The following is a 26,465-nucleotide window of genomic DNA, read 5'->3' as shown; positions in this document are numbered from 1 at the left end:
CATTGAAATCCATTTTCCAATTTTAAATTTCACATGGAGCTAGCCATAGTCTTTAATTCTCAGGGTACGACAGCCATGTGACCTGTGCTCTGATAAACTTCTGTTACACTTTACTGCTGTGCTGCCAGTTGGAGTGATAATCACCCCCCAGCAGCCGATCAGCAGAACAATGGGAAGGTAGCAAGATCGCAGCTCCCAGTAGATATCAGATTAGCACTTGATAGTAAGAGATCCAAGTCCGACTTGGGACTCCTTCAGTTACATGGGACTTGGAGAAAACAATAGGTTATCTGAAAGCAGTTCTAATGTGTAGTGCTGGCTCCTTTTGAAAGCTCAGAGTCAGTCACAATGAACTGAGATGGCACCTACACACCAATATTACAACTAAAATAATACATTTGTTGGTTCAAAAATAACATTCTAAATGGTGAGTGAATTATTTGCTATGTAAATAAATTTTGACATAAATGTACACCATAAAAATCATGACCGAACACAGTTTACTGGAGCTCTGCCCTTCTCAGTGTCTGCAGGTGAATGAGGCGTGGGTGTTTCACTCTCTTCTCCTGTTTCAATCCTTATCTGTGCCTGGCTTGCTCATATCAGAAACTGACCAATGACAATCCAATAAATAAACTCCTGTGCTTTTTTTTTTTTCAAGCCTGGTACAGAGCAGTCACCTACTGTGATCAGAGCTCATTTCAGAGTAATAGCAAAAGATGCAAAATACAAAGGCTTTTAATTGAAAAACGATAGAGAATTTTTAATGGGTTTATATTACAAATTTACTTCATTAGTTCTAAATAACACACACAAAGATTATGATTTTTGATTTTACATCCCCTTTAAAAGTGTTTAGGCTAGTATATTGTTGAAATACTGCTATGGCATTTACAGAGTACAGGTATACGACACATTATCCAGAATTCTCCGGACCAGTGCTGTCCAACTTCTGTGGTGCCGCGGGCCGGAATTTCTCTAGCATACAAAGTGGATGGCTGCTAATGGAAGCCATTTTTGACCACTCCCCTTTTTAAAACCACACCGATGTTATCACAAGAGCTTTTAAGACCATGCCCACAGTAATGGTGGTAGTACAGTAAAAACCCAAATGCTTGGTGCTCACTACAGGGATATCAACCATCATTCATATGTGAAAGAATTACATTATGTCATATTATGACACACCCTTAAATCCATATGCTGCCTCTTCCCCTGTGGATAGCACAGCAACCCCCAGCACATATTTACACACCTTAGGGACCATTTAATGGCTATTTCCAACTGCTAACAAATGCCCAAAACAAACCCCTGCCAGGTTTACCTCTCATAGGCAGCATAAGGCAGGCGGAGTATGGCACACACAGGCAGTACTCTGCCTGCCCTATGCTGCCTCTATGTGCCATACTCTGCCTGTTCTATGCTGCCTGTATGTGCCATACTCTGCCTGCCCTACCCCACCTGTGTGTGCCATACTCTGCCTGCCCTTAGCTGCCTGTGTGCTATACACACAGGCAATACATACAGTGACACAATGCTGGCACTGCTCCTACAGTCTGTCTGAAGTGCGAAGAGGTGAACAATGTGGGTGCTTTCAGTCTGAGCCTGAGGTGTGAACAATGCAGGGGGTGAACAATGTAGAGATTAAACGGTGTGAACAGTACAGGGGATTACATGTTTTAACTATACAGGGAGATTACAGCCTGAATCTGAGGTGTGGACCGTGCAGGGGGACAGGTAATCTCCGTACCGATACCATTTAAAGTTTACACAAAGGTAAACCATCAAAGCAGCCAGACAGGTGGGGGGCCACACAGAGGGGGTTGGCGGGCCACTTGCAGCCTGCGGGCTGCCAGTTGGAGAGCACTGCTCTGGACCAAGGGTATCCCGGATAAGGGGTCTTTCTGAAATTTGGATCTTCATACCATAAGTCTACTGAAAAATCAATAAAACATTAATTAAACCCAAGAGGATTGTTTTGCATCCAATAAGCATTAATTATATCTTAGTTGGGATCAAATACAAGGTACTGTTTTATTTTTACAGAGAAAAAGAAAATCAGTTTTAAAAATCTGAATTATTTGATTAAAATGGAGTCTATGGGAGATGGTCTTTCTGTAATTCAGAGCTTTCTGGATAATGGGTTTCCGGATAACTTATCCCATACCTGTACTTTAATTGTATGCTTTGTCAGGTAAATATCATGTTTACTGAATATCCAAAATAATCACATAAATGTTTCATGAACTCATTTTGAGTAAATATAGGTTCTGTTATTTAGAAACCTGATATCCTCAATGCTCCAAATTGCCGGAAGGCCATCTTTCAAAGAGTGTAATGGATCATTGCTATAGAGATGCTAAAAACTTTAGGCTGGTGCAGTAAGTTCAGTAAATAAAATAGAGCATTCTATGCCATAATTCAGGTTTAGGGTTTAGTTATTTTTTAAGTTTTCAACTTGATTTTCTTTTTGCCTATGTGTCAATCCAGGAAAAGAAATTACAGCTATAAGGAGATTTTTTTCATCCTTGTATGTATAACTTTTATAAACTATTTATAAAGCGCCGCAAGGGTACACATCTCTGTACAATCTTACAATATACAAAATTACACACAGGGAGGACAAGTGCTATAATAAATACAATAAATTAAATATAAATACACAGGGAATAACCACAGGGATGTGGTATGAGACACAGTAGGAAGGAGGTCCCTGCCCCGTAGAGCTTACAATCTAAGTGGTTGGGTAACATACAGGCACAAATTGGAAGGTAAGAGTGCACTAGGTATGGGCATTTGCCCTTAAGCGCAGGACTGGGCAAAATAATGTTTTAGTGCTCCAGAAGGTAGCATCTGAGTTTTATCTTAAAGGACAAGGAAAGGCTAAGACACTTGGGGGTGCCAAAATATTAGGCACCCCCAAGTGGCTTTAATTGCTTATTGGGGGGGGGCTCCCCCCCCAGGGGCCCTGCAGGTGCCCCAGCCGCGTCCCCTAACCCCCCCGCAGGGCCCCCGCCTGACGTCCTCCCCGAGCACGTATAAATTGAAGGGGGAGCGCCGGCAAAGGTCGGACTGGGCCGCTGGGGCCCACCGGGAGTGTTCCCTATGGAGGGATTCAGGGATAGAGTTCCAGAGGTAAGGAGCAGTGAGATAGAAAGGTTTAAGGCGAGAAAGTGCAGCGCGTGTGGATGGTGTAAAAAGACGGAGGCTCTGAGAGGAGTGGAGGAGACGACCAGGAATGTGTAGAGGGACCAGTGAAAAAATGTAGTGAGGAGCAGAGGAGTGAAGTGCTTTGATTGTTAGCAGAAGGATTTTGTAAGCTATCCTTTGCTTAACAGGTAACCATGCTAGAGAGCTTAAAGTGGACCTGTCACCCAGACATAAAAAGCTGTATAATAAAAGCCCTTTTCAAATTAAACAAGACACCCAAAATCATTTTTTTATTACCACATCCATACCAATTATAAAAGCATTTAAAAATCCCAGCTGTCAGTCATATATTGCCTGCCCCGCCTCTATGCCTTAGGCCAGTGCTGTCCAACTGGCGGCCCTCTACCCCCGTCTGTGTGGCCCCCACCTGTCTGGCTGCTTTAATGCCTTAACTTTGTGTTAGCTTTAAATGGTGTCAGTACTGAGATTAACCTCTGCATGGTTATCACCTCAGATTCAGGCTGTAATCCCTCTGTATTGTTTAAAAATGTAATCCCCTGTGTTGTTCACACCTTTTAATCTCTGCATTGTTCACCCCCTGCAGTGTTCACACCTCAGGCTCAGGCTGTAATTATCCACATTGTTCCCCTGTTCACACCTCAGACATTGTTTGTACTGCCTGGCCTATGCTGCCTGTGTATAGGCAGCATAGGGTAGGCAGAGTATGGCACACAGGTAGTATAGGGCAGGGAGGGTATGGCACCCACAGGCAGCATAGGACAGGCAGAGTATGGCACACACAGGCAGCATAGGGCAGGCAGAGTATGGCACACACAGGTAGCATAGGGTAGGCAGAGTGCTGCCTGTGTGTGCCATACTCTGCCTACCCTATGCTGCCTGTGGGAGGTGAACCTGGCAGGGGTTTGTTCTGGGAGTTTGTTAGCAGTTGGAAATAGACATTAAATGGTCCCTAAGGTGTGTAATTATTACATTACATTACATTAACATTTATTTATAAAGCGCCAACATATTCCGCAGCGCTGTACAATATGTAATTATATGTTGGGGGTTGCTGTGCTATCCACAGGGGAGGAGGCATATAGATTTAAGGGTATGTGATATATATATATATATATATGAATGATGGTTGAAGTGGGTGTGGTTTAAAATGGGGGAGTGGCCAAAACTGGCTTCCATTAGTGGACCTCCACCATGTATGCGAGAGAAATTCCGGTCCTCGGCACCGCAGAAGTTGGACAGCACTGCCTTAGGCAAAGAGGTGTGGCAGACAGTTACTTTCACTTTCAATTCAGAACTTCTTAGATGTTGCTGCACTCCTCACATTCCCCCTCCCTCCTCACCATGTCATTTTGTAACCAGTGCATAGGCATGGGCATTAGGTCCCTCCATACTGGCACAGAAACAAGATATTGGCAGAATGCAATGCCTGCTTTGATAACAGTGTCCACAAAATGGCCCCTGCCTGCATGCTGCAATTGTGAATTCCAAGGCTGAAGAAACTAAGATTAAAATAATTTATATAGTGTAAGTAAAGTTTATTTTGCTTGAAAACCACAATAGAAAACATTTTGGAATTATTTCTTAAGGTGACAGGTCCGCTTTAAGTGAGGCTGAGTGATTCTCTCTTAGGAGAGAGCAGGAGGATCCTGGCAGCAGAGTTTAAGATTTATTGCAGGTGAGAGAGGTGGGAGTCTGGGAGGCCGGTTAGTAGGAGATTGCAGTAATCTGAACGGGAAAGGATAAGGGCATGGATTAGTGTTTTAGCTGTTACTTGTGAAAGGAAGGGACGTATTTTGGTAATATAGCTGAGGAAAAAGCGTCCGGTTTTGGCAGTTTTATTAATATGGTTAGAGAAGGAGAGGGACTGGTCAAAGATGACCCCAAGGCAGCGTGCTGAATTAACAGGGTTAATGGTCATGCCGTCAGTAGTGATGGTGAAAGGAGTAGAAGGGCTAGGTTTGGGTGGGAAGACCATGAGCTCTGTTTTAGCTAGGTTAAGTTTGAGGTGGCGTTGGTTCATCCAGGAGGAGATAGCCAGGAGGCAGTTAGTTTGAACATCAGAGGTTAGTACAGGGGTGTCTAAATATATCTGGATGTCATCTGCAAATTAGTCATCTGAGGTGTCCCCACACTAAGCCTAGCCGGGTTAGAGGATTTGTTAGCAAGAGCAACAGTGAAGGAGCGGTTAGAAACGTAGGAAGAGAACTAGGATGCAGCTTGATCCCGGATACCCAGAGAATAGAGAATTTGTATAAGGACAGAATGGTCTACAGCAGTGCTGTCCAACTTCTGCGGTGCCGAGGGCCGGAATTTCTCTAGCATACATGGTGGAGGGCCGCTAATGGAAGCCAGTTTTGGCCACTCCCCTTTTTTGAACCACACCCACTTCAAACCACACCCATTTTATCACAATGGTGGTAGTACAGCAAAACCCCAAATGCTTGGTCCTCACTACGGGGATATCAACAGTTATTCATATATGAAAGAATTATATTATGTTATATTAAGACACACCCTTAAATCCATATGCCTCCTCCTCCCCTGTGGATAGCACAGCAACCCCCAGCAACATAATTACACACCTTAGGGACCATTTAATGGCTGTTTCCAACTACAAACAAACTCCCAGAACAAACCCCTGCCAGGTTCACCTCTCACAGGCAGCATAGGGCAGGCAGAGTATGGCACACACAGGCAGCACTCTGCCTCCCTTATGCTGTCTTTGTGTGCCATACTCTGCCTCCCTTATGCTGTCTGTGTGCCATACTATGCCTACCCTATGCTGCCTCTGTGTTCCATACCCTCCCTGCCCTATACTGCCTATGTGCCATACTCTGCCTACCCTATGCTGTCTGTGTGTGCCATATACACAGGCAGCATAGGCCAGGCACTACATACAATGTCTGAGGTGTGAACAGGGGAACAATGTGGATGATTACAGCCTGAGCCTGAGGTGTGAACACTGCAGGGTTGTGAACAATGCAGAAACTAAAAGGTGTGAAAAACACAGGGGATTACATGTTTAAACAATACAGGGGGATTACAGCCTGAATCTGAGGTGAGAACCATGCAGGGGGCTAGTTAATCACAGTACTGATACCATTTAAAGCTTACACAAAGGTAAGCCATCAAAGCAGCCAGACAGGTGGGGGGCCACACAGAGGGGGGTCGCGGGCCGCCAGTTGGACAGCACTGGTCTACAGTATCAAAAGCAGAGGAAAGGTCCAGGACAATGAGGACTGAGTAACATCCCTTGGCCTTGGCAGTCTGGAGATCGTTTGCCACTCTACATAAGGCCGTCTCAGTGGAGTGCGCAGGCCAAAAACCAGACTGCATAGGGTCCAGCAGATTATGGGTGCAGAGGAAGCTAGTGACACAAGAAAAGACAAGACGTTCCAGGAGTTTAGAGGCTAGGGGCAGGTGGGAGACGGGACGGTAGTTAGAAAGGCAGGGCAGGTCCAGTGAAGCCTTTTAAAGAATGGGTTTGACACAGGCTTGTTTTAATAGAAAGGGAAAAGTACCAGAAGCCAGAAAGGAATTGAATATGTGGGTAAGAGCTGGAGTAAGGGCAGGGGCACACTGTTTTAGTAGCGATGAGGGCATAGGATCCAGTGAGCACGTAGTAGGCGGAGAGGAAGGGAGAACCTGAGAAACCTCAGACTCTGTTACGAGGTCAAAGGAGCTGAATACGGAAAGAGGAGATTCGGAAAGGTTGAGATTCCTGGTATTTGAAGGTTGGGAAAATTGTTTGCTGATAGAATTAAGCTTTTAAAGAAGTCGGCAAAGTCCTGTGGTGTATGTTCAGATACGATTGATTCTTTAGGTAAAAGATGAAGTAGTGAGTTAAACATGGAAAATACGCGCAGTGGGTTTGATTTATTATTATTTACAAGTGTGTTATAGTATACTTGCTTGGCCTGGGATTGGGCAGTATTGAGACACACCCAATAAGAAATTTATAATAGAGGAAATCCGCTTTCATGCGAAATTTCCTCCAAATGAGCTCAGCAGATCGTGCAGAAGAACCGCAGAAATCACATCTGAGGGTTAAGCCAGGGACGGGGATTGTGGGCATGACTGCTTTGCGGCTGCAGGGGGCATGGGTGTTTATTGCGGGTGATAAAATAGAGTTATAGGTATTTACCAGTAACTTAGGATCAGAGGAAGCACAGAAGGAGGAGAGGTTAGGACTAAGAGAGTTAAGGTGGCCATACACCAGCAGATCCGCTCGCTTGGCGATGTCGCCAAGCGAGCGGATCTTCCCCCGATATCCCCACCTACGGGTGGGCGATATCGGGGAGCATTTAGGTAAAAAAAAAATAATCCGATCGTTTGGCCCTGGGGCCAAACGATCGGATTATGTGGGCGGCAATGGGGCAGTCGGATCGGGGACCGCATCAACGAGCCGATGCGGTCCCCGATCCGACCGGATTTTCTAACCTGGCCGATCGAGATCTGGCCAATTTCAGGCCAGATATCGGTCGGCCAGGCCGCTCTGCCCTGCCCATACACAGGCCGATTAGCTGCCGAATCGGTCCAAGGGACCGATATCGGCAGCTATAGTCGGCCCGTGTATGGCCACCTTTAGAGAGAGCAGTTATATCAACCATTAGAGTGCTGCGAATCAGGGTTTTAGGCTGTGCAATTCAATTGATATATAACCAGAACAGATTTATTTAAAATGCTTTTTTTTTGTTTTCTTGTATTGCTATTAACTAGGTTTTCATTGGAAGCAAAGTTAGTGCAATATTTTTCTGTTTCCTCTTTCCTAACAGGCATACACTAACTGATTGAGTCTCATTCCAACTGTGTATTAAAGCTATAGCACTTGAGTATTTATTACCACTATTTAGTAATTTCCCTGTTTGTGTTTATGCCCTGTAAAGCACTTTGTACATTCATGGTTCTATTAAATAAATATAATATATAACATAAAATAGGTTTTTTTGTGGTCCCGCCAACTTTCTAATGCATTATACAATTAAGCATAAATTGTTAATTTTTGCTGTTTCATTGCGCTTTATCTAAAACAACCCAAAGATAAATAATCTGGTGTTGCTGGCCATTTGTAAAGTTTTTTTAAATGATACATTTTTGAATGGACCTGTATAGAAACAGAGTTTCAGCAACTTACCTTTGTTAGTTCCTTAAAGAGACATATCCTATAAAAATTATGAATGTACCAGTGAATTATACTCTCCTAAATATAGAAGGATTGTGTGTAAAAAAAAGTTGTATTTAGGACTGATTTATTGAGAAATTCCACCAAAACCCCACTAGTCCCGCCCATCTGTTCCATGACCTGGTGGCTGAATTCTGTGGAATTGCAGGGGGGCCGGCGGCTCTCAGTAAACTGCACTGTATAGGAACCAATCAGCAGCTAGGCAGACCTGATTGGGAACTGAAGCCTGTCTTTGCTTGTATGAGTACAAGACTGTGACTGGCTCTCCCCCCCTCCTGCTGTGCTTCTGGCAGGGACTGTTAGGACACGCCCACCCTTCATTTCAAACAAAGACAGAGAACTGATAGGATCTATAGGGAGCTCCAATAAAGGGGCCACTTTTACAGATAGGATTAATGTTTAACCCAAAGTGAAACCAGTACCATATATTATTCATAATTGCCTACAAAATTAGGGTTTTTTCCATTTATCCAATATGTCTCCTTTAACACCATTGAATTTTATTTTAGTCATAATGCAGTGCTGTGGCTGATTTTCTCCCATAATGTTATCTTGCCCTGTTCAAACATTCACATAATTCTACACTACTTTGTTGTATTTAAATATATTAAATTATCGTTGACTTATGCTCTGTGACGTCCGTTAACAAAAGAACATCAACCTTCCTCATGTCTACCACAGGTCACTGAGACCTTACTGAAGATCATGACATTTAACCCTTTCTTTACTTTTTACTTTTCCACTGACATAAATGTTCACATTTGGTTCAGATACAACTTAATTGACTGTGATCTGTTGATCCTGCCATGTATTACTATGACTATGTGTCATATACACATTATATGGTTAGGGTCTGAGAAAATTATCTTTATTTGAGTGCTTATAGTGATTCTACTGCCTCAGCAACAGGACGCGGGGGTGCAAATAGGGTGATGCTGCCATGAGGCTAATTGAGAAACTCGCCTCAGGTGGCAGCACCCAGCGAGTTACCAGCGGCAGCAAAAATATCAGAATTTCAGCTCTTCTACTGCAGAGAGCACTATTGCACTCTCAGCAGTAGTTATACAAGGGGGGCGGCATCAACTTGGCCACCTCAGGCAGCTAGGACCCTTGAGGCGGTGCTGGGTGCAAATTGGTGGAGGTCAGTAACTTAGTCACCGGTGGCAGTGGGTGAGTTGTGAGTCATGAGAGGATTTTGCAAGTGACCAGCAGCACAAGGAGGTGGGATGGTTGCCCACTGGGCCTTGGGCACCAGTAGAACTTGGCCCAGCATGAGGCCTGGATTTGTGGGGGCCAAGGGTGGCACCAATTTAGGGTCAGCATGCTGGCCAAGCCGAACTGAAATTTTGCTCACATACGGAGCAGTGGGGACCCTCTCCTCTCTGCTCAGTTTGTGAGTATATATGGATGTGAGAATGGGGGCGGGCTTGGGGCACCCCAATAACAACAACTCAGTCTCATGAAAACGGTTGCATATTATTGTTAGTGGACAAATTCAGATGTGAATGTGGTCTAAATGGTTAATTATTGTTCTGTATAAATAATGTTCAGTGATGTTCTGCAATGCTGTTTAGTAGAAAGACAGAGTTAACATCAATGATCAAGTTATTTTAACCCACATTTATATTTTATATATTTATTATAATTATTTTTTGTTTGTTTGCCTTCAGTGTAACGTAATATGGTAGCCTTTAGCTGATAACAGAATTTTTAAAATGTGGTGCCACCTGTCCAATTTTGACCTGGAAAGAGCTGCCAGTCTGCAGTGAAAATAACGAAAGTACCAGCAGCACATTAAAAAAATTGAAGTGATGCAAAAATGTATTTAACTCCAAAACATACAAAAAGGGCAGCGTTTTGAGCCACTCAGGCTTGATAAAGGCCAACAGAAAATTTGATGAAATTGAAAAAAATCTTTATTGAATATTTATCTCACAAAGCCTTATGTGTTTTGTGTTTATCTGACACCTTATAGGTTTGAGTGTACACAAAGTTTATCCCCAAGTATGGTGACTGTTGAAGGGACAAAAACACCTACCTGGCTTCTCCATCAGGGCACTAAATGTGAAGCCATATACTGCATGCTTTGCTCTATTATATCTAGAGGTAGCCATTTTACCTCTTCTGTTACAGACAAGTCCACCCAGAAATGATATTGTGCTACTGTAGAGAGCTCAGCCATGTTGTTTGTTTGTAGTATATTGCTGATTGCTGACCTATGCTGTAACCAACTAGTTTAACTATAGGTTCCTTACGTCATAATTGTTTTTGGACAGAGAGAATGTTAGGTTGAGAGATTCTAATACAAATTGTTAAATATCTAAATATTTGTTCAAAATAATAATAAAGTGTGACAGTGGCATTACTATGGGGGGTGCGGTCTCACCTAGGCCTGCACCCCCTCTGTGCCCGCTGGACGCTCGCACCGGTGCAATTACGCTCGTACGAGTGCAAGTTTGTTTCAAAAATGTGTCGGGGGGGGGGGGGGTTGGGGGGGGACACATACTACTTTCAGTAGAAATTAAACTTACAAATAACTTTTTTTTGAACAAATAAATGCATTTTCTTTCATTATGCAAATTTGGTTTTATAGTATTTGGGTGGAGGTTGACTTTAAGAACCAAAAACTGATTTTATGAGTTTTTTTCAAAATTACTGTTTACATGTAAGAAGATATTGTAATGCATTTGGCGTTAGCAGACCTGTTCACCTAGCTGGTCACTTTGGTAATTTAGTTTAATTTTGCAAGATTGTTATTAGATTTTAGTCCCCCTTCACTATGAAATTGCATTTAGTCTTTGATATATGTTCTGAGTTTTTGGTATATAACTAAGCTGAAAGAAATTTCTTTTAAAGGATAAAAATGTTCAATGAACCTCAGCAACAATGCGCTTTGTTACCCTTTTTTTTTTTTTTTTGCTGAACCCCGTCTGTCTACGTAATGCCTTTGCTTGAGCTCATCGACACTATTCTGACTCCAATTGCTGTGATAATGGCTGAGTTTCTCCTGAGACCCCTCTCCCTGGGCCTGTATGGAGCTGGGCACAGTCACTGTGGGCAATCTTTGCCAGATAGCAGAACTCACCAGACACTTGGGATCCACAAAAGGTTGTTTATTTGTTGTGGGTTAACAAACGTTGGGGGTGGATGGACAAATGCTGGAGGTCAAAAGAAATATGCTTTCCCAACCCCTGGAGTAGCTCCTCACACATAGAAAGCAGGAACATGAATGGCATGATGGGAGGAACTGACATCACACATAAGGAAGGGAATGGGAAGGTATACAGGCTTAGAAGTAAACAAGTTGTAATGCTACCTTGGTCACTAGGTGGCAGCATAACAATGAAAACACATATAACCCATTAACTTTGAAACATGATATACATTATTAACTGCTGGGGCAGCACACTCCCCGTCTGGTATCTTTAGGTACCACTATATCATAAACATTACAGTAGTTATGAAATTGCAAAATAAACATAAGTGCAATTTTGCTTGAAGATCCTTCCAGTGACCTGGAAGACAAAAGAGAGAAACAAGCATGCAATGCAACAAACATGGCATTTTAAACTGTATGTCATAGCAGGTTCCCTTGGGTATCAATGTAAGTCTCTTACTTCAAGCACATTAAGAGTTCAATGCTCAAAAGGTAAGAGCAGTATAAGTTCAGTGATGGGACGACTGAAAGTCTTTGTGGTACCATCCTTGGCAACCCTCACTTCCACCTTACGTACCTTACCATCATCACTGGGAATGATCTTTGTAATAAGTCCCAATGGCCAATCGATCCTCTGAGCTTGTTGGTCTTTTAGTAGGATAAGGTCTCCTACTTGTAGATTAGGAGTCAGTCTTTGCCACTTTCTGCGTCCTTGCAAAAGGGTGAGGTATTCCTTCTTCCATCTGTTCCAGAAGTAGTTGGCCAGGTGTTGCACACGCTTCCACTGACTCTGGTAGAGGTTCCCAGCTGCAAAGTCACCAGGTGGAACAGGAGCATTCCCCATTTTCTGGGTGAGAAGAGTGGCTGGGGTAAGGATGACTGGAAATTCTGGATCTGTAGACACTGGAACTAGAGGTCTTGAATTGATTATGGCAGACACTTCTGCGAGGAATGTAGTAAGGATCCTTGTGGAATTCAAATCCATCAACATGGAGTCCAATATTCTACGCGTGATGCCTATCATTCTTTCCCAAGATCCCACCCATGTGGGAAGAATGAGGAGGATTGAAGATCCATGTGCAACCATTGCTGGCTTAATAGTCTTTGACAGGCTGAGTGTCAAACTGTAGCTCTCTGCAGGCTCCAGTGAAGTTAGTCCCACAGTCTGATCTCAACAGTCTCACTGGCCCTCTGATTGCAAGGAATCGCCTAAGAGCATTGATAAAGCTTGAGGTATCCATAGACTCTATGACCTCAATGTGTACTGCACGCACACTCATGCAGGTGAACAACACTGCCCACCGTTTGTTATATGCTTCACCACCTCGAGTCCTCCGTGCCATAACTGTCCATGGCCCAAAGACATCCAGGCCAACATGAGTGAAGGGAGGATCAGTGCTCAACCTGTCAGCTGGCAATTCTGACATCTGTTGTTGTTGAATTTTCCCCCTTAGTTTACGGCACTGGATACACTTGAGAATCACATTACTTATCTGTCTTTTTGCACCAATAATCCAAAGTCCTGCAGCTCTTATAGCACCCTCAGTAAAATGTCTGCCTTGGTGCTTGACTTGCTCGTGGTGATGGCGAATAAGCAATGTGGCAATGTGATGGTGACCAGGTATTATCAAAGGATTTTGTTCATTTCCTTGTATTGTGGCCTTGTTCAAGCGGCCACCAACCCTTAACATGCCATCACTGTCAATTACTGGGTTCAGGTTGGCAATAGGACTATTTTTGGAAATGTTTTCCTTTTTAAGAATGCATCTGGTTTCTGCAGAAAATACATGCTGTTGCACACAGCGTATGATGATTCGCTCACCTTGAGCAATATCTGCCGCAGTGGGAGATTTGTGGCATAAGTGCCAGCCATAACAGGCCTTAGCATCCTTGGATTGTGTATGGTAACAGTGTGCAATGTGAACTAACCTTGCAATTGTGCGTACAAGTCTTGTCCACGTGGAGAAGCGTTCAAAGCGCTGACAACCTAAGTTGAATCGTTGCTCAGCTCTTGTAGCAAGTGCTGAAACTTTAGGTCGAATTTCGGGGTCTCTGTCAGGATCTAGGAGACTGAAGACATCTGCAGTAGTTGTAGCCTCTGAGTGATCCAGTAAGAATTCAGGACCCATTAGCCAGGAAGTACCGGCAAAGACAGCTGTGGACACTGGCCTGGTTGCATGGTCTGCAGGGTTAATTTCAGATGGTACATAATGCCACTGTTCAGGTTTGGTAGATTTCCTGATTCTTTCTACTCGATTGCTCACATACACATAAAAGCGTCTTGTCTGATTGTATATGTAGCCTAGAACAACCTTACTGTCTGTGTAGAATTTAACAGCATCAATGTGAATATCCAGCTCACACAAAATAAAGTCTGCAATCTCAACTGCTAACACAGCTCCGCAAAGTTCAAGTCTTGGGATGGTGTGCTCAGGTTTTGGTGCTAACTTAGCCTTGCCAAAGAGAAAACCTATATGAGGTTGACCACAGGTGTCTCTTACCTTCAGGTAGGCCACAACTGCTATGGCTTCAGTAGATGCATCTGAGAAAATGTGGATCTCTCTCCTCTGACTTTCAGCAAGGGAAGTTGAAGTGTAGCACCTAGGTATGTGGAGTTCCTCTAGGTCCTTTAGAGATTGCTTCCAAGACTCCCATTTTGTTTGTTTATCAGTTGGTAAAGGAGTGTCCCAGTCTTTAACAGTCTCTGATAACTGTCTTAGTAAAGATTTACCTTGTATGGTGATGGGTGCTACAAACCCCAGTGGTTCATACAGGCTGTTCACTACTGACAGGACACCACGCCTTGTAAACGGTTTGTCTGCAGTGGTAACCTGGAAACCAAATGTGTCGTTCAATAAGTCCCATCTTAAGCCAAGGCTTCTTTGAATGGGTGGATTGTCTATTCCCAAATTTAAGTCTTTAAATTCTGTGGCATGATCATCAGTTTGAAAGGCTTTCATTACGGTAGTGCTGTTTGAAGCAATCTTATGGAGTCTCAGGTTGGCCTCAGAGAGCATGCTTTGTGTCCTCTTAAGCATGTCGATAGCCTCTTCATCTGTTGGTAAAGATTTTAGGCCGTCATCCACGTAGATGTCTCTTTCTACAAAATGCTGTGCATCTGCACCATACTCATTTTCACCTTCGCAAGCAGTCCTTCTTAGGCCATATGTTGCAACAGCAGGTGATGGACTGTTACCAAAGACATGCACTTTCATGCGATATTCGATCACTTCACTGTTGATGTTATTGTCGTGGTGCCAGAGGAATCTGAGGAAATTTCTGTGATCCTCTCGTACGATATAACAATGGAACATCTGCTGGATATCAGCCGTGATTGCAACTGGCTCCCTTCTGAACCTCATGAGCACTCCCACAAGGTTGTTAGTTAGGTTGGGACCAGTGAGAAGAACATCATTGAGAGACATACCTTGATACTTGGCACTTGAGTCGAATACCACCCTGATTTGTTTTGGTTTGCGGGGGTGATACACGCCAAAGGAAGGTAGGTACCAACACTCATCATGCTCTTGTAGTGGTGGAGCTGGTTCTGCGTGATCATTTTCAAATATTTTCTTCATAAATGCGACAAAGTGGTCTTTCATTTCAGGCTTGCTCTTAAGAGTTCTCTGTAGTGAAGCAAATCTGGAAATGGCTTGCTCACGATTGTTTGGAAGTTTGGTTCTGGTAGTACGGAATGGTAAGGGTGCAACCCAACTGTTGGAATTGTCTTTGAAGAATTCATTGTCCATTATTCTGATGAACTCTTTATCCTCAATGAAGGTGCAATTTTGTTGTCATCATTTGTAGTATGAAAAACTGTAATCCCAAAGCTGTCATCACAAGAAGTAGGAGTGACACTGGTTGCTGGGATCATATCCTTAGTATTCTCTTTCACCTCAAAATGATGAGGGCATGGTCTGAAGTGAGTAGTGCGTCCGCTTCTCAATACATGAGTTTTGTAGGAGTCTACTTCAGATGGCCTGTGCATTTTGTCAAGGCACACATCACCCACTATTACCCAGCCTAAGTCAAGTCTTTGTGCATAGGGAGCATCATGAGGACCATTGCACTGCTGGCGTACCTTATGGACCCTAAGAATGTCTCTACCCAACAAGAGCAGGATATCAGCATCTTTGTCCATGGCAGGAATTTGGTTGGCCAGGTGCCTTAAGTGGGGTTGGTAGTATGCAGCTTCTGGTGTAGGAATCTCCTCCCTGTTGTTAGGGATTTCATCACATTCAATTAAAGTAGGTAAAGGTAGATGAATGTTACCTTTGATTGAAGAGACGACATACCCGTTAGCCCTTCTGCCCAGAGTCTCTATGCGACCGGCACAGGTATTGAGGGTATATGGTGATGCATCTCCCTTGATGTTGAAAATCTCAAAGAACTGTGGTCTTGCAAGAGATCTGTTGCTTTGGTCATCAAGGATGGCATAAATCCTGATCGCCTTCTCTGGTTGTCCTTCAGGATATACTTGTACTAGGCATACCTTGGCACAGCATTTGGCACTGCAACCTTCCCCGCAGACTTCAGTGCATGAAGTTGAAATTTTTGGTGAAGCTGGAACATGCCCCTGTTCCTCCCCGCCATGAGTTGAGGCAGGGGTTGGAGGCTGCAGATTATCAGGAGGAGGAGTTGGATGCATTGCCGCAACATGCTTGTCACTATTGCACTCTGCACACTTAATAACCGCCTTACAGTCTTTTGCAAAATGGTCTGAGGAAGCGCAGCACTTATAGCAGACCCCACACTTCTGGAGAATCTCCTTGCGCTCCTGTAAAGACTTTGCCCTGAACCCACGACATTTTTTAAGCGGGTGTGGTTTCTTGTGAATTGGGCACTGACGATTGGGATCCTCAGTTTTCCCAAAAGAGGAAGATTTGTCAGTGTAAGAGACTGTGGTTGGAGGAACTTCTGTCTTTCTGACTGACACTGTTCTCCGCAACTCTTTGTGTTTAGCAGCTGCATTGTCGTGCTTTGAAAATGATGAAGCAGGAGGGTTAGGCTCACTGAAGCTAAAACTGGGATCATTCTTGGTCCAGGCATAGTCACTGATGAACTTGCAGAAATATGAGAATGGAGGAAAAGATACATTATATTGTTTCTTGTACCTTGAGCCCGTTGTGGCCCATTTCTCTTGCAATCCATAAGGCAGCTTCAATACTACTGGGTTTACACCATGTGCAGTGTCCAAGTAGCTGAGCCCTGACAGGCGAGGATCTGCCTTAGCTAACTCTAGCTCCATCAGAAGGTCACTAAGTTCTTGCAGCTTGCGATTGTCTTTGTTAGTTATTTTTGGGAAGTTTTGCAGTCTCTTAAACAAGGCATTTTCTATGGCTTCAGAGCTCCCATAGGTTTGCTCAAGCCTTCCCCAGGCCGCAGCAAGGCCTGCATCTGGGTAGTCAACATGTACAGCTCTAAGTCTCTTTACACGATCAGCAGACTCTGGACCAAGCCACTTAATAAGTAAGTCAAGTTCCTCCTTGGCAGTGAGGTTGAGGTCAGCAATAGCAGCTTTAAAGGTTGATTTCCAGGCTCTGTAACTCTCTGGACAATCGTCAAACCTTGAGAGACTGATATTTATGAGCTCACGACGTATCATATACCTGGCGAAGTCAGATAAGTCTGATCTCTCACTCTTTGGTGCCTGAGTAACTTGTGGAACCCTGGGGTTGTATAAGCTTTCTGGCGTATAAAGGTGAGATGAACCAGGATAGAATGAAGTGGCATGAGCATTCAGCAGTGGTTTAGTCTCTAAGGCCTTTGCTGGCTGTAGCTTACTGCTGCAGTCCACCTGAGTGATGGTAGGAGGCAGTATTTTGTGCTGTGTGACAATGTCTGTGTGGCTGACCTGTTGCTGTGCCGGCATTTGCAGCTCTGCAGGTTGGGCACTGTAAGGAACAGCGGTATTAGAAGTGACAGGTATAAGAGACTGACCTGTACTGTGGGTTGCAGGGGTTGTCCCTGGACGTTGCAAGCTTGGTTCTTTGGCATTAGATGCATCCTGGTTTAGTACATATTTACTTGTGCGTTCAACAGGATCTTCAGACTCTGTTGGAATAAGGCAGTCCTGATCATGTACTCCTCCCAGTGCTTGTTCAAGAACCTTTAACCTCGCAATAGCTGAAGCCTTTTCTTTCTCCATTTGAAGAATTTCTAATTCGGCTTCCATTTCTGCCTTTTTACGGGCAGCTTCTGCTTGCTGGCGTGCGGTCTCAGTTGCAGCTTCAGCCCTAAGACTTGCCTCTCTTTTAGCAAAGGAAACTTGCACCTTAGCTGCTTCTGCATTGGCGCGGGCCTCTATAAGCTTGTCACTCAGTGCTGATTTCCTAGAGTGAGAGGTTTTAGAAGATCTTGATGTAAGCTTTGATGACGTGGATCTGTGAGACCTGGTCTCTTGCAGGTGTGCAATCCTGAGCTCTGCCTTCTCTTTAGCACTTAGCACCAGAAGGTCTCTCTCTTGATCTAAGGCCTCAGTTTTGCTCAGCTCTGCTAAGGATTCCACTATATTAGTGTCCTTTAAGAAGGAAGTATACTTAGCGGACAGACGCTGATAACGCTCATAGGTGGAAGATAAGCGATTTATACAGTCTCTTAAATCAGCTGCGTCATTATTAGAATATGAAAGAACTGACATGCAGCGTACAGTTCTATTCCATAGGTCTGATAAACTGCTTGACAACTCATCCCTTGTAGCCTCATAGTTTTCTCTAGACTTTTGAGATGGTTTTATTATACGCTTGGATCTAACACTTTGCTCTGCAGTATGTATGGGATTTTCTCCCTGGATGTCTGTGAGCTCTGGTTCATGGGGTACTTGCTCAGATTCACCTGCAAACGAATGCACAGAGCCTTGCTGGGACATTTTGCACTTTTGGTGAAAAAGGTTACTGTCTCTTTAAGATGCTTATAGCAGTGGTAGGTGTGCAGGACAAACTGCAGTAGTGTTATAGCAGGACCAAGATAATGTGTTTAGCCAGTTATAAAGGATATACGGCACCTTAATATTCACAGGGTACAGACTGCGCTTGTACAATCAGGCGCTTGCAGGGAGTTGTGAGCTGGCATTAAGCTTGGGTGCAGACTGAATATAAACAGCTGCCTGTGAGTGGGGACTTGATGGAACAGGCACTCTGACAGCAGGTTATGGAATTCTATTTCTTTTGACTATTCTGACTCCAATTGCTGTGATAATGGCTGAGTTTCTCCTGAGACCCCTCTCCCTGGGCCTGTATGGAGCTGGGCACAGTCACTGTGGGCAATCTTTGCCAGATAGCAGAACTCACCAGACACTTGGGATCCACAAAAGGTTGTTTATTTGTTGTGGGTTAACAAACGTTGGGGGTGGATGGACAAATGCTGGAGGTCAAAAGAAATATGCTTTCCCAACCCCTGGAGTAGCTCCTCACACATAGAAAGCAGGAACATGAATGGCATGATGGGAGGAACTGACATCACACATAAGGAAGGGAATGGGAAGGTATACAGGCTTAGAAGTAAACAAGTTGTAATGCTACCTTGGTCACTAGGTGGCAGCATAACAATGAAAACACATATAACCCATTAACTTTGAAACATGATATACATTATTAACTGCTGGGGCAGCACAGACACAGTAATATAAATCACTCTATGTATGTCAGTGACTTATAGAAAGTGGGGGATTGTCCAGCAGGTTGGACATGCTGCATTGTGTCATTACATTTGCCTAAAAGGATTAGTGGATGACTCAGGCTGCATCGTAACACTGTCATGTATGTAAATTATATCCATTACTCTTAAGTAATTCTGATGATTTCCTTTGGGAGATCCCCAAAGCAAAATCATTGTTGTGTTAAAGATTGTATTTCTTTATGTCAGCACAGTTCAATGGCGGTTCAATGTGCAATAGACAATATAGTATGGCTGTGTAAAAAAAAAAAATAAAAAAAATAAAATAAATATATATATATATATTATATTAAATTGTGAATAAAGAGATTCAAGAATGAGTGTTGAAGCATTCACTTGTACATCCTACTCAGCTGCCAAGAGGAATCAGACAATGCATTGGTTCAATCCCAGTTGTTGGAAAATGTCCCCAGACTCAAAGATGTGAGAAGGAGGCCATGAGTCTGACAGATGCAAACATCTTACTATCAGATATAGAATTTCAGGTGTCCAAAGAGCTGATTGATAAGTATTCCATAAAGGAGTACTATTTTTTTCCTTTGTATTTGTCTAATAAGAAAGAAGAGAACTATGCAATACACTGTTCTGCCTAATTAAGTTAACAACAAAAATAGTGCAGCTGAAAACTGTCCATTTAGTAAACTGGACACATTTGTACCCAGTACAAATTGGCGTTCACCCCAGATTTAAATGGCCAGAAATGGCCCCTTAGTACAGAGTATTTTATACAGAGTATTTTAAAACACTAATGCAAAACAGACAAATGATAGTTAGGAAATAATGTCAAAATGAGTCTGCCCCATTTAATGTGTAGTATAATATATAGGTCATTTGAGTGGAACGTGGTCTGCTATGTTTAGTCTGCTGCCAAAAGAATTCCTGTGCATGTCTGTGCTGCTGAAAAGCTTTGCACACCTGGAAAAATCCTTCACTCATCATTCCTGTTTGCTATTTAATCCTATAACTTCTCTTTAGATGCTTCAAACACTTTGTAGGGTATTTATAATGGTGTGTAAATTATTTTTTTTTAAATGCAGCAGTAAATTCACATCCTCATGGTACGTACTAGCAATCATATTATTGGCTAGTCAATTATCACTAGGTGGAAACCATATATACTAGTTTGTAGGATCTATGGATTTTATATGGCACACTGTAACATCTACAGAAATGTGTTAAACGGATATGCTTATTTATATAAAGCTCCATAAACTAAGAGATGCCTCAATGTGATATTGTTCAGTTTGGTCACCCTCTATAATGACCAAATAACCTTGAACTGCTACTTGTACATTAATCCATTAAGAACTTCATGGTAGAAGAGATAATAAATAAACACAAATGCAAAAGTATTTTGCCTGATGAAGGGGCCTTAGACCTCCAAAAGCATGCATGTATTTTTATTGCTAGCCAATATAGGCATCATTTTTACAATACCTTTGTATTTGTGTTTTTTATTTATTATTTTTGCTACAGGCTTTTTTTGCGGTACAGGTATGGGATCCCTTATCTGGAAACACATTATCCAGAAAGCTCCAAATTACGGAAAGCCCGTCTCCCATAGACTCCATTTTAATCAAATAATTCAGAATTTTAAAACTGATTTCCTTTTTCTCTGTAGAAATAAAACAGTACCTTGTAATTGATCCCAACTAAGATATTAATAATCCTTATTGGATGCAAAACAATCCTTTTGGGTTTAATTAATGTTTTATTGATTTTTTAGTAGACTTAAGGTATGGAGATCCAAATTACAGAAAGACCCCTTATCCGGAATACCCTTGGTCCCGAGCATTCTGGATAACGGGTCCTATACCTGTACTACAGTTTTCATTTAATGGTAGAAGAGAAAATGGAACAGCTTTTTTTACTTCATTATTTTCCAGTGCCTTATAATACTTGCCAATGAGACCTTGTCACTTGTAAAATTCATTTTCTCTAGACAGCCTGAGTGATCTATAGATAAACCAGAGGTTTAGTAGTTAGGCTAATATTGTCAAGCTGCATTCATGTGAATTTTTAGTATATTTGAGTGATTGTCCCATTATAAGCTGGAAAATGTACATTCCTCTGATTTGCACTTGTTAGTTACACCCCTGACCAATTAAAACCCTATTACTGGGACTTTTAATTAAGTAATATTATTAGTCGTTTGTTTATTCATTGTAGTTCTGTGCATTTTTAAGGAACCGTCAGCATTAAAATAATGGCAATTAATTGCAATAATGCATATTAGAAAGCATTTATTCTGCTCACCAGTACTTTGAATAGCAAGGTGGGTATTGTATTCTGGTGTGCATCTGTGGTTTGGAATCACCTGGCATATCTGTTATATCTGGCATATAAACTGTCCACTTATACAGTTTTTGCTGGGCACATACTTAAACGGGACCTGTCACCCAGACAGAAAAAGCTGCATAATAAAAGTCCTTTTCAAATTAATCATGAAATCCAAATTATTTTTTTTTATTAATACATCCATACCTGTTATAAAGGCATTTAAAAATTCCAGCTGTCAATCATAAAATGCCTGCCCCACCTCTATGCCTCAGGCAAAGAGGCAGGGCAGGTAATTTCTTTCACTTTACATTCAGAACTTCCTAGATGTCACTGCACTGCACTCACTTTTCCCCTCCCTCCTAAACATCTAATTGTGTAGCCAGTGCATGGGCCTGGACATCTGGTCCTCCATTTTATCACATAAACAAGATTTTGTCATTATACAAAGCTTGCCTTAATAACACAGTCCACAAAATGGCACCTGCCTGCTTGCTGTAATTATATCATTCCAATACTGACGGAAACAAGATTTATATAATAAATTATAAGTTTAATTTGCTTGACAAACATAACAGAGATACATTTAAAATTATTTCTTAGGGTGACAGCTCCTCTTTAAAATTCTGATAATAACTGCTCATACCCTTCTTGTATGTTAGTTATCATGGGAAGATAAAATTATCCCCCCTGCCTTTTTTGCTTGCCAGCAGCATTTTGTAGTGGAACAATTAATCTAGCCCTGCTTCTTTTTCATTGCCCTTTCCTGTAGTGCTTTCTCATAATGAATGGTAACTGAATGTTCTGCCAGTGAAGTGGTTAAAAGCTATTTAGGAACTTGCATATCACAGGGAAGAATTCAGTGTGAGTTCCAGAATCACATGCATCTGTGCCAGGTCACTAGGCCTATGGGAAAAGGACCATAAGATACTGTTGAACTGCCCTTTCAAATGTTAATTTCTTTAGGTACTCAACAACCCAATAATGTGCGTTGTAAATTCTTACTGTTCTTACTTCTAGTAGAGAGTGTAATTATACATTGTAAACATACACAGATTTCTTAGGGCTGAGGGCCAGACACTGAATGCTAAGACCCCACTACCGACTAAAACCTGCTCTAAGGTTTTATCATAGCAGGTAAACAGTCCTTTTTCAAAATGATCTTTGTGATATAGCTACGGCATCTACCCATATTTAACAAATACTGCAGCACCTTCATTTACAATTTCTAAGGTCTTTTTTTTAATCTCTCATCCTCTCTTTCTTGCTTACCATTTGCCAGCTCTTTCTTCTTTAACTTTCCCGCACTTAAGTCCTGTCTGCTGACGTATTCCTGTTTGTTCAAACTTGATTGTCTCTGTTCCCCCATTGGGGTTATTCTCGTTGCCATAAGTCAAATGCCTGTAATAAAATAATAAACCTGCAATAATTGATAATAATTAATAATAATTCATTAATTAATGTGTCTCCATTGCATTCAAGGTTTCAAGGTTTGTATGGGCAGTATTGTGGTGTTTCTTACAGGGCTGTGGAGTCATAAATCCTTTACTCTGACTCCTTTGTTTTTAATATACAAGTATTGGACCTGTTGTCTAGAAACCTGTAATCCAGAAAGTTTGAAATTACGAAAAGGCCATCTCCCATAGACTCCATTTTAAGAAAATAATTCACATTTTTTTTTTTTTAAATATTTCCTTTTATGGAAAGATCCTAAGAAAGGTCCCAAGCATTCTGGATAACAGGTCCCATACCTGTACTAATGTATATTCCATGTTTATTGGAAGAATACAACATACAAAGTTCTTCATTACTGCCAAAGCTCAGCAGTTTTAAAGCTATATAAAGATAGTGTCTGCTTTTGAGAACAAATCAAAGAACTGTTGGCTGGGAAGCTGACCCACTGCCCTATTGGCCATCCAAGCCTTTCTCTGCCAACATGAATTATTTTATTTATTAAAGAAACTAAAAACATTCCTTAAATCTAAATTTTAAACAAAAGACAAAAAATTAAAACAAAATGGTTATAATAGCTCAGCTGGACTTCACACTAGTGAAACAATTAAGCACTGGACTTTAGTGTTACAGCAGAGAAGTACTTTAATATGGCTGTTATCTGTGAAATAGGACTTTGTAACATAATGTGTTTTTTTCATTACAATTTAAGTTTATTATAAGTCAGAGTAGGTGCATTTTTTTCACAACTCCCAAAATTGCTTCTGTCTCAACAGCTCTGGTTTCTTAGTCCTGGCTAAGTTATAGAAGCGAAACCATTATAAAATTGCACCTCTTTTTAAACTTTTTTTGGGTAGTCTGGGGACCCCGTTTGGTTAAGTGTGGAATTTAACATCATGTAATGCTGTTTTTTAGGGTATCGCTCTGATCCTGCCAGCTGTCATCATGGTGGCCCTGTCTTTGAAGATCTGTGTCCGGCAGTGCAATGTGGTTAAAACCATGCAATTTGAGCCATCCACGGCAGTGTATGATGCTTGCCGGATAATTAGAGAAAGGGTATCCGAGGCTCAGAGTGGACAAGGTATTTTTCATACCAATAGAGTTCCTAATGATATCTCTTTGAAGCACAAGGCTGTGCTTACTAGCACAGATATTTTTTTCCAAGTGTATTTGTTTGCTATGTACATCATATTAAAGCATAAAGAATAAACAACACTGTTATAGGTATGGCTATTTCACTATTGCCTTGACCTCCTTTAGAAATATACCAGAGCACAATGCCATAGCAATATATGCAGTGTGGGCAGTAGGCCATTATTTAGATCTGGTTTAAAATATACAGTATGAAATAATGATGGCTCAGGAACACAGCAGCACAGAGGGGACTGCGGATATTTTGTTATGTAATATCAAAGAAACTGCTGGTAGAACTGCAGTGTCCCCATTTTTTAAAATACATTTTTTTCTGGAATGTCACTGGATAAGATTAATTTATTGATAATATCCATAACCCTCCAGTTATACAGAAGACCGTTTAGGCCTTATTGTGTCCTGGGGATATCATTGTATTTTTACAGCTACAGCAACCTGAAAATGGTGCAGCAGTTCTGCTAAAGAGAAAGGATGCTTCTTTATTTCTGGATAACACATTTCAGATAACAGATCCCATACCTTAACAGAATGGGCAATAAGGGAACTGTGTTCGTTAAAACAGTGCTGAGTTGCATGTTATTAGACCATTAGTTAGAGACCAAACATTTTCCTGTGCCCTTAACTTTTTTTTCCTTTTCACAGCACTTGACTTTGGACTGTTCTTATCAGATGAGGACCCTAGAAAAGGCATCTGGCTGGAGGCTGGCAGGACTCTAGACTACTACATGTTAAGGAATGGGGTAAGAATTTCTCTGATTACAGAGCCTGTTGACCCAGACTGAGAGTCAAACTAGGCACTAGCATTTTAAGCCCACAGTGGCCTAAACAGCCTCCCACCAGCCCACTAACCAGTGATCGTCTATGGCATTTTACAGCAGTTTTTCTGGCACTTGCCAGAACCCACAGATGGCCAGTCAGTCAGGGCCTGCTGTTGGGGCTTAGTAAAGCATAACCTGGCTGTTGCATGCCTTTATTTTCATAACTGTACCAGGTTTGCTTAATTGTATCACCATTAATTTCATATCCGCCTACAGTTTTTACTATAGCATCAGCCTAATGCAAAGAAAAGGGATTTTTGTGCCTGCACCTTGGGGTGCAGAGCTGATGCTGCCAGAATTCATTATGAACAATTTCAGCCGTGGCAGATGCTGTGAATATATTTTCTCATAAAAGCAAAACTAACCAATATTTAGATGTTTGCTTTTAAACTAGTTACAAAAAAATAGCCCCTTTTATGTTGCTGTTTAAAGGTATAGAACAATTTTGCAAGGCTTATGGTTAGTTAGTGATGGATGAAGCTGGTGATCCAGTACTGATGCAATAGATAAGCACAGCATCCAAGGTGGTAAATGTTGCTTCTCCGGCAGTGGACTAATACAGCTACCCATAAGGATGGTCATTTCCTAGATCTGGTCTTTTCCAAAAATCTAGATCTATCTACATTTAACAGTGAGCCTTTTCCTCTTTCAGATCATCTTCTTATCTCTTTTTCTATCTTGCACGAGTCTCCTTCTCCTTATACTAACACTCAGCCTAAAACCCTGATTCGCAACACTCAAAGGGTGGATATAACTGCTCACTCTAACTCTCTTAGTTCTAGCCTCTCCTCCTTCTGTGCTTCCTGTGATCCTGAGTTACTGGTAAATACCTACAACTCTATTTTATCATCCGCAATTAACACCCATGCCCCCCTGCAGCCGCAATGCAGTCGTGCCCACAATCCCCGTCCCTGGCTTAACCCTCAGATGCGATTTCTGCATGCCTGTGCACGATCTGCTGAGCGCATTTGGAGGAAATCACGCGTGAAAGCTGACTTCCTCCACTATAAATGTCTTATGGTATGCCTCAATACTGCCCTATCCCAGGCCAAGCAAGTATACTATAACACACTTGTAAATAATAATAAATCAAACCCGCGGCGCTTATTCTCCATATTTAACGCGCTACTTCATCCTTAACCTAATGAATCAGTCATAGATGAACACACCCCCCAGGACTTTGCTGACTTCTTTAAAAGCAAAGTCGATTCTATCCGCAATCAATTTTCCCAACCTTCAGATACCTGTAATCTCAACCTTCCTAGATCTCCTCTCTCCGTATTCACCTCCTTCAATCTCATAACAGAGTCTGAAGTTTCTCAGCTTCTCCGATCCTCTCCGCCTACTACCTGGTCACTGGATCCTATGCCCTCATGCCTACTAAAACAGTGTGCCCCTGCCCTTACTCCAGCTCGTACCCACATATTCAATTCCTCTCTGGCTTCTGGTACTTTTCCCTCTCTCTTCAAACAAGCCTGTGTCAACCCCATTCTTAAAAATAAAAAAAATCCACTGGAGAGCCAAATGCATTCTGTGTTGTTTATTAGTTTAGAGATGCATAAACAACACAGAACGCATTTGG

General features: G+C 42.1%; 1 protein-coding gene across 3 annotated transcripts in view; it reads left to right on the top strand.

The window, feature by feature from the left end:
• tln2 (talin 2) overlaps positions 1 to 26,465 on the top strand; it is a 132,648-nt gene that overhangs the window by 33,837 nt on the left and 72,346 nt on the right. For all 3 annotated transcript variants that reach the window (XR_004222020.1, XM_012966875.3, XM_012966874.3), the window contains exons 2-3: positions 23,829 to 23,994; positions 24,708 to 24,805. Coding sequence is in view for 2 of the 3 variants with exons in the window: in XM_012966875.3 (XP_012822329.1) it covers positions 23,859 to 23,994; positions 24,708 to 24,805 (234 nt within the window). In the remaining variant the exon portion in view is untranslated. The remainder of the gene's footprint in view (positions 1 to 23,828; positions 23,995 to 24,707; positions 24,806 to 26,465) is intronic.

The sequence above is a fragment of the Xenopus tropicalis genome, chromosome 3 (genome assembly GCF_000004195.4).
Source record: "Xenopus tropicalis strain Nigerian chromosome 3, UCB_Xtro_10.0, whole genome shotgun sequence".
Classification (NCBI taxonomy): domain Eukaryota; kingdom Metazoa; phylum Chordata; class Amphibia; order Anura; family Pipidae; genus Xenopus; species Xenopus tropicalis.
Note: the sequence above shows the minus strand (reverse complement) of the source record. Positions and strands in the feature narration are given on the sequence as shown.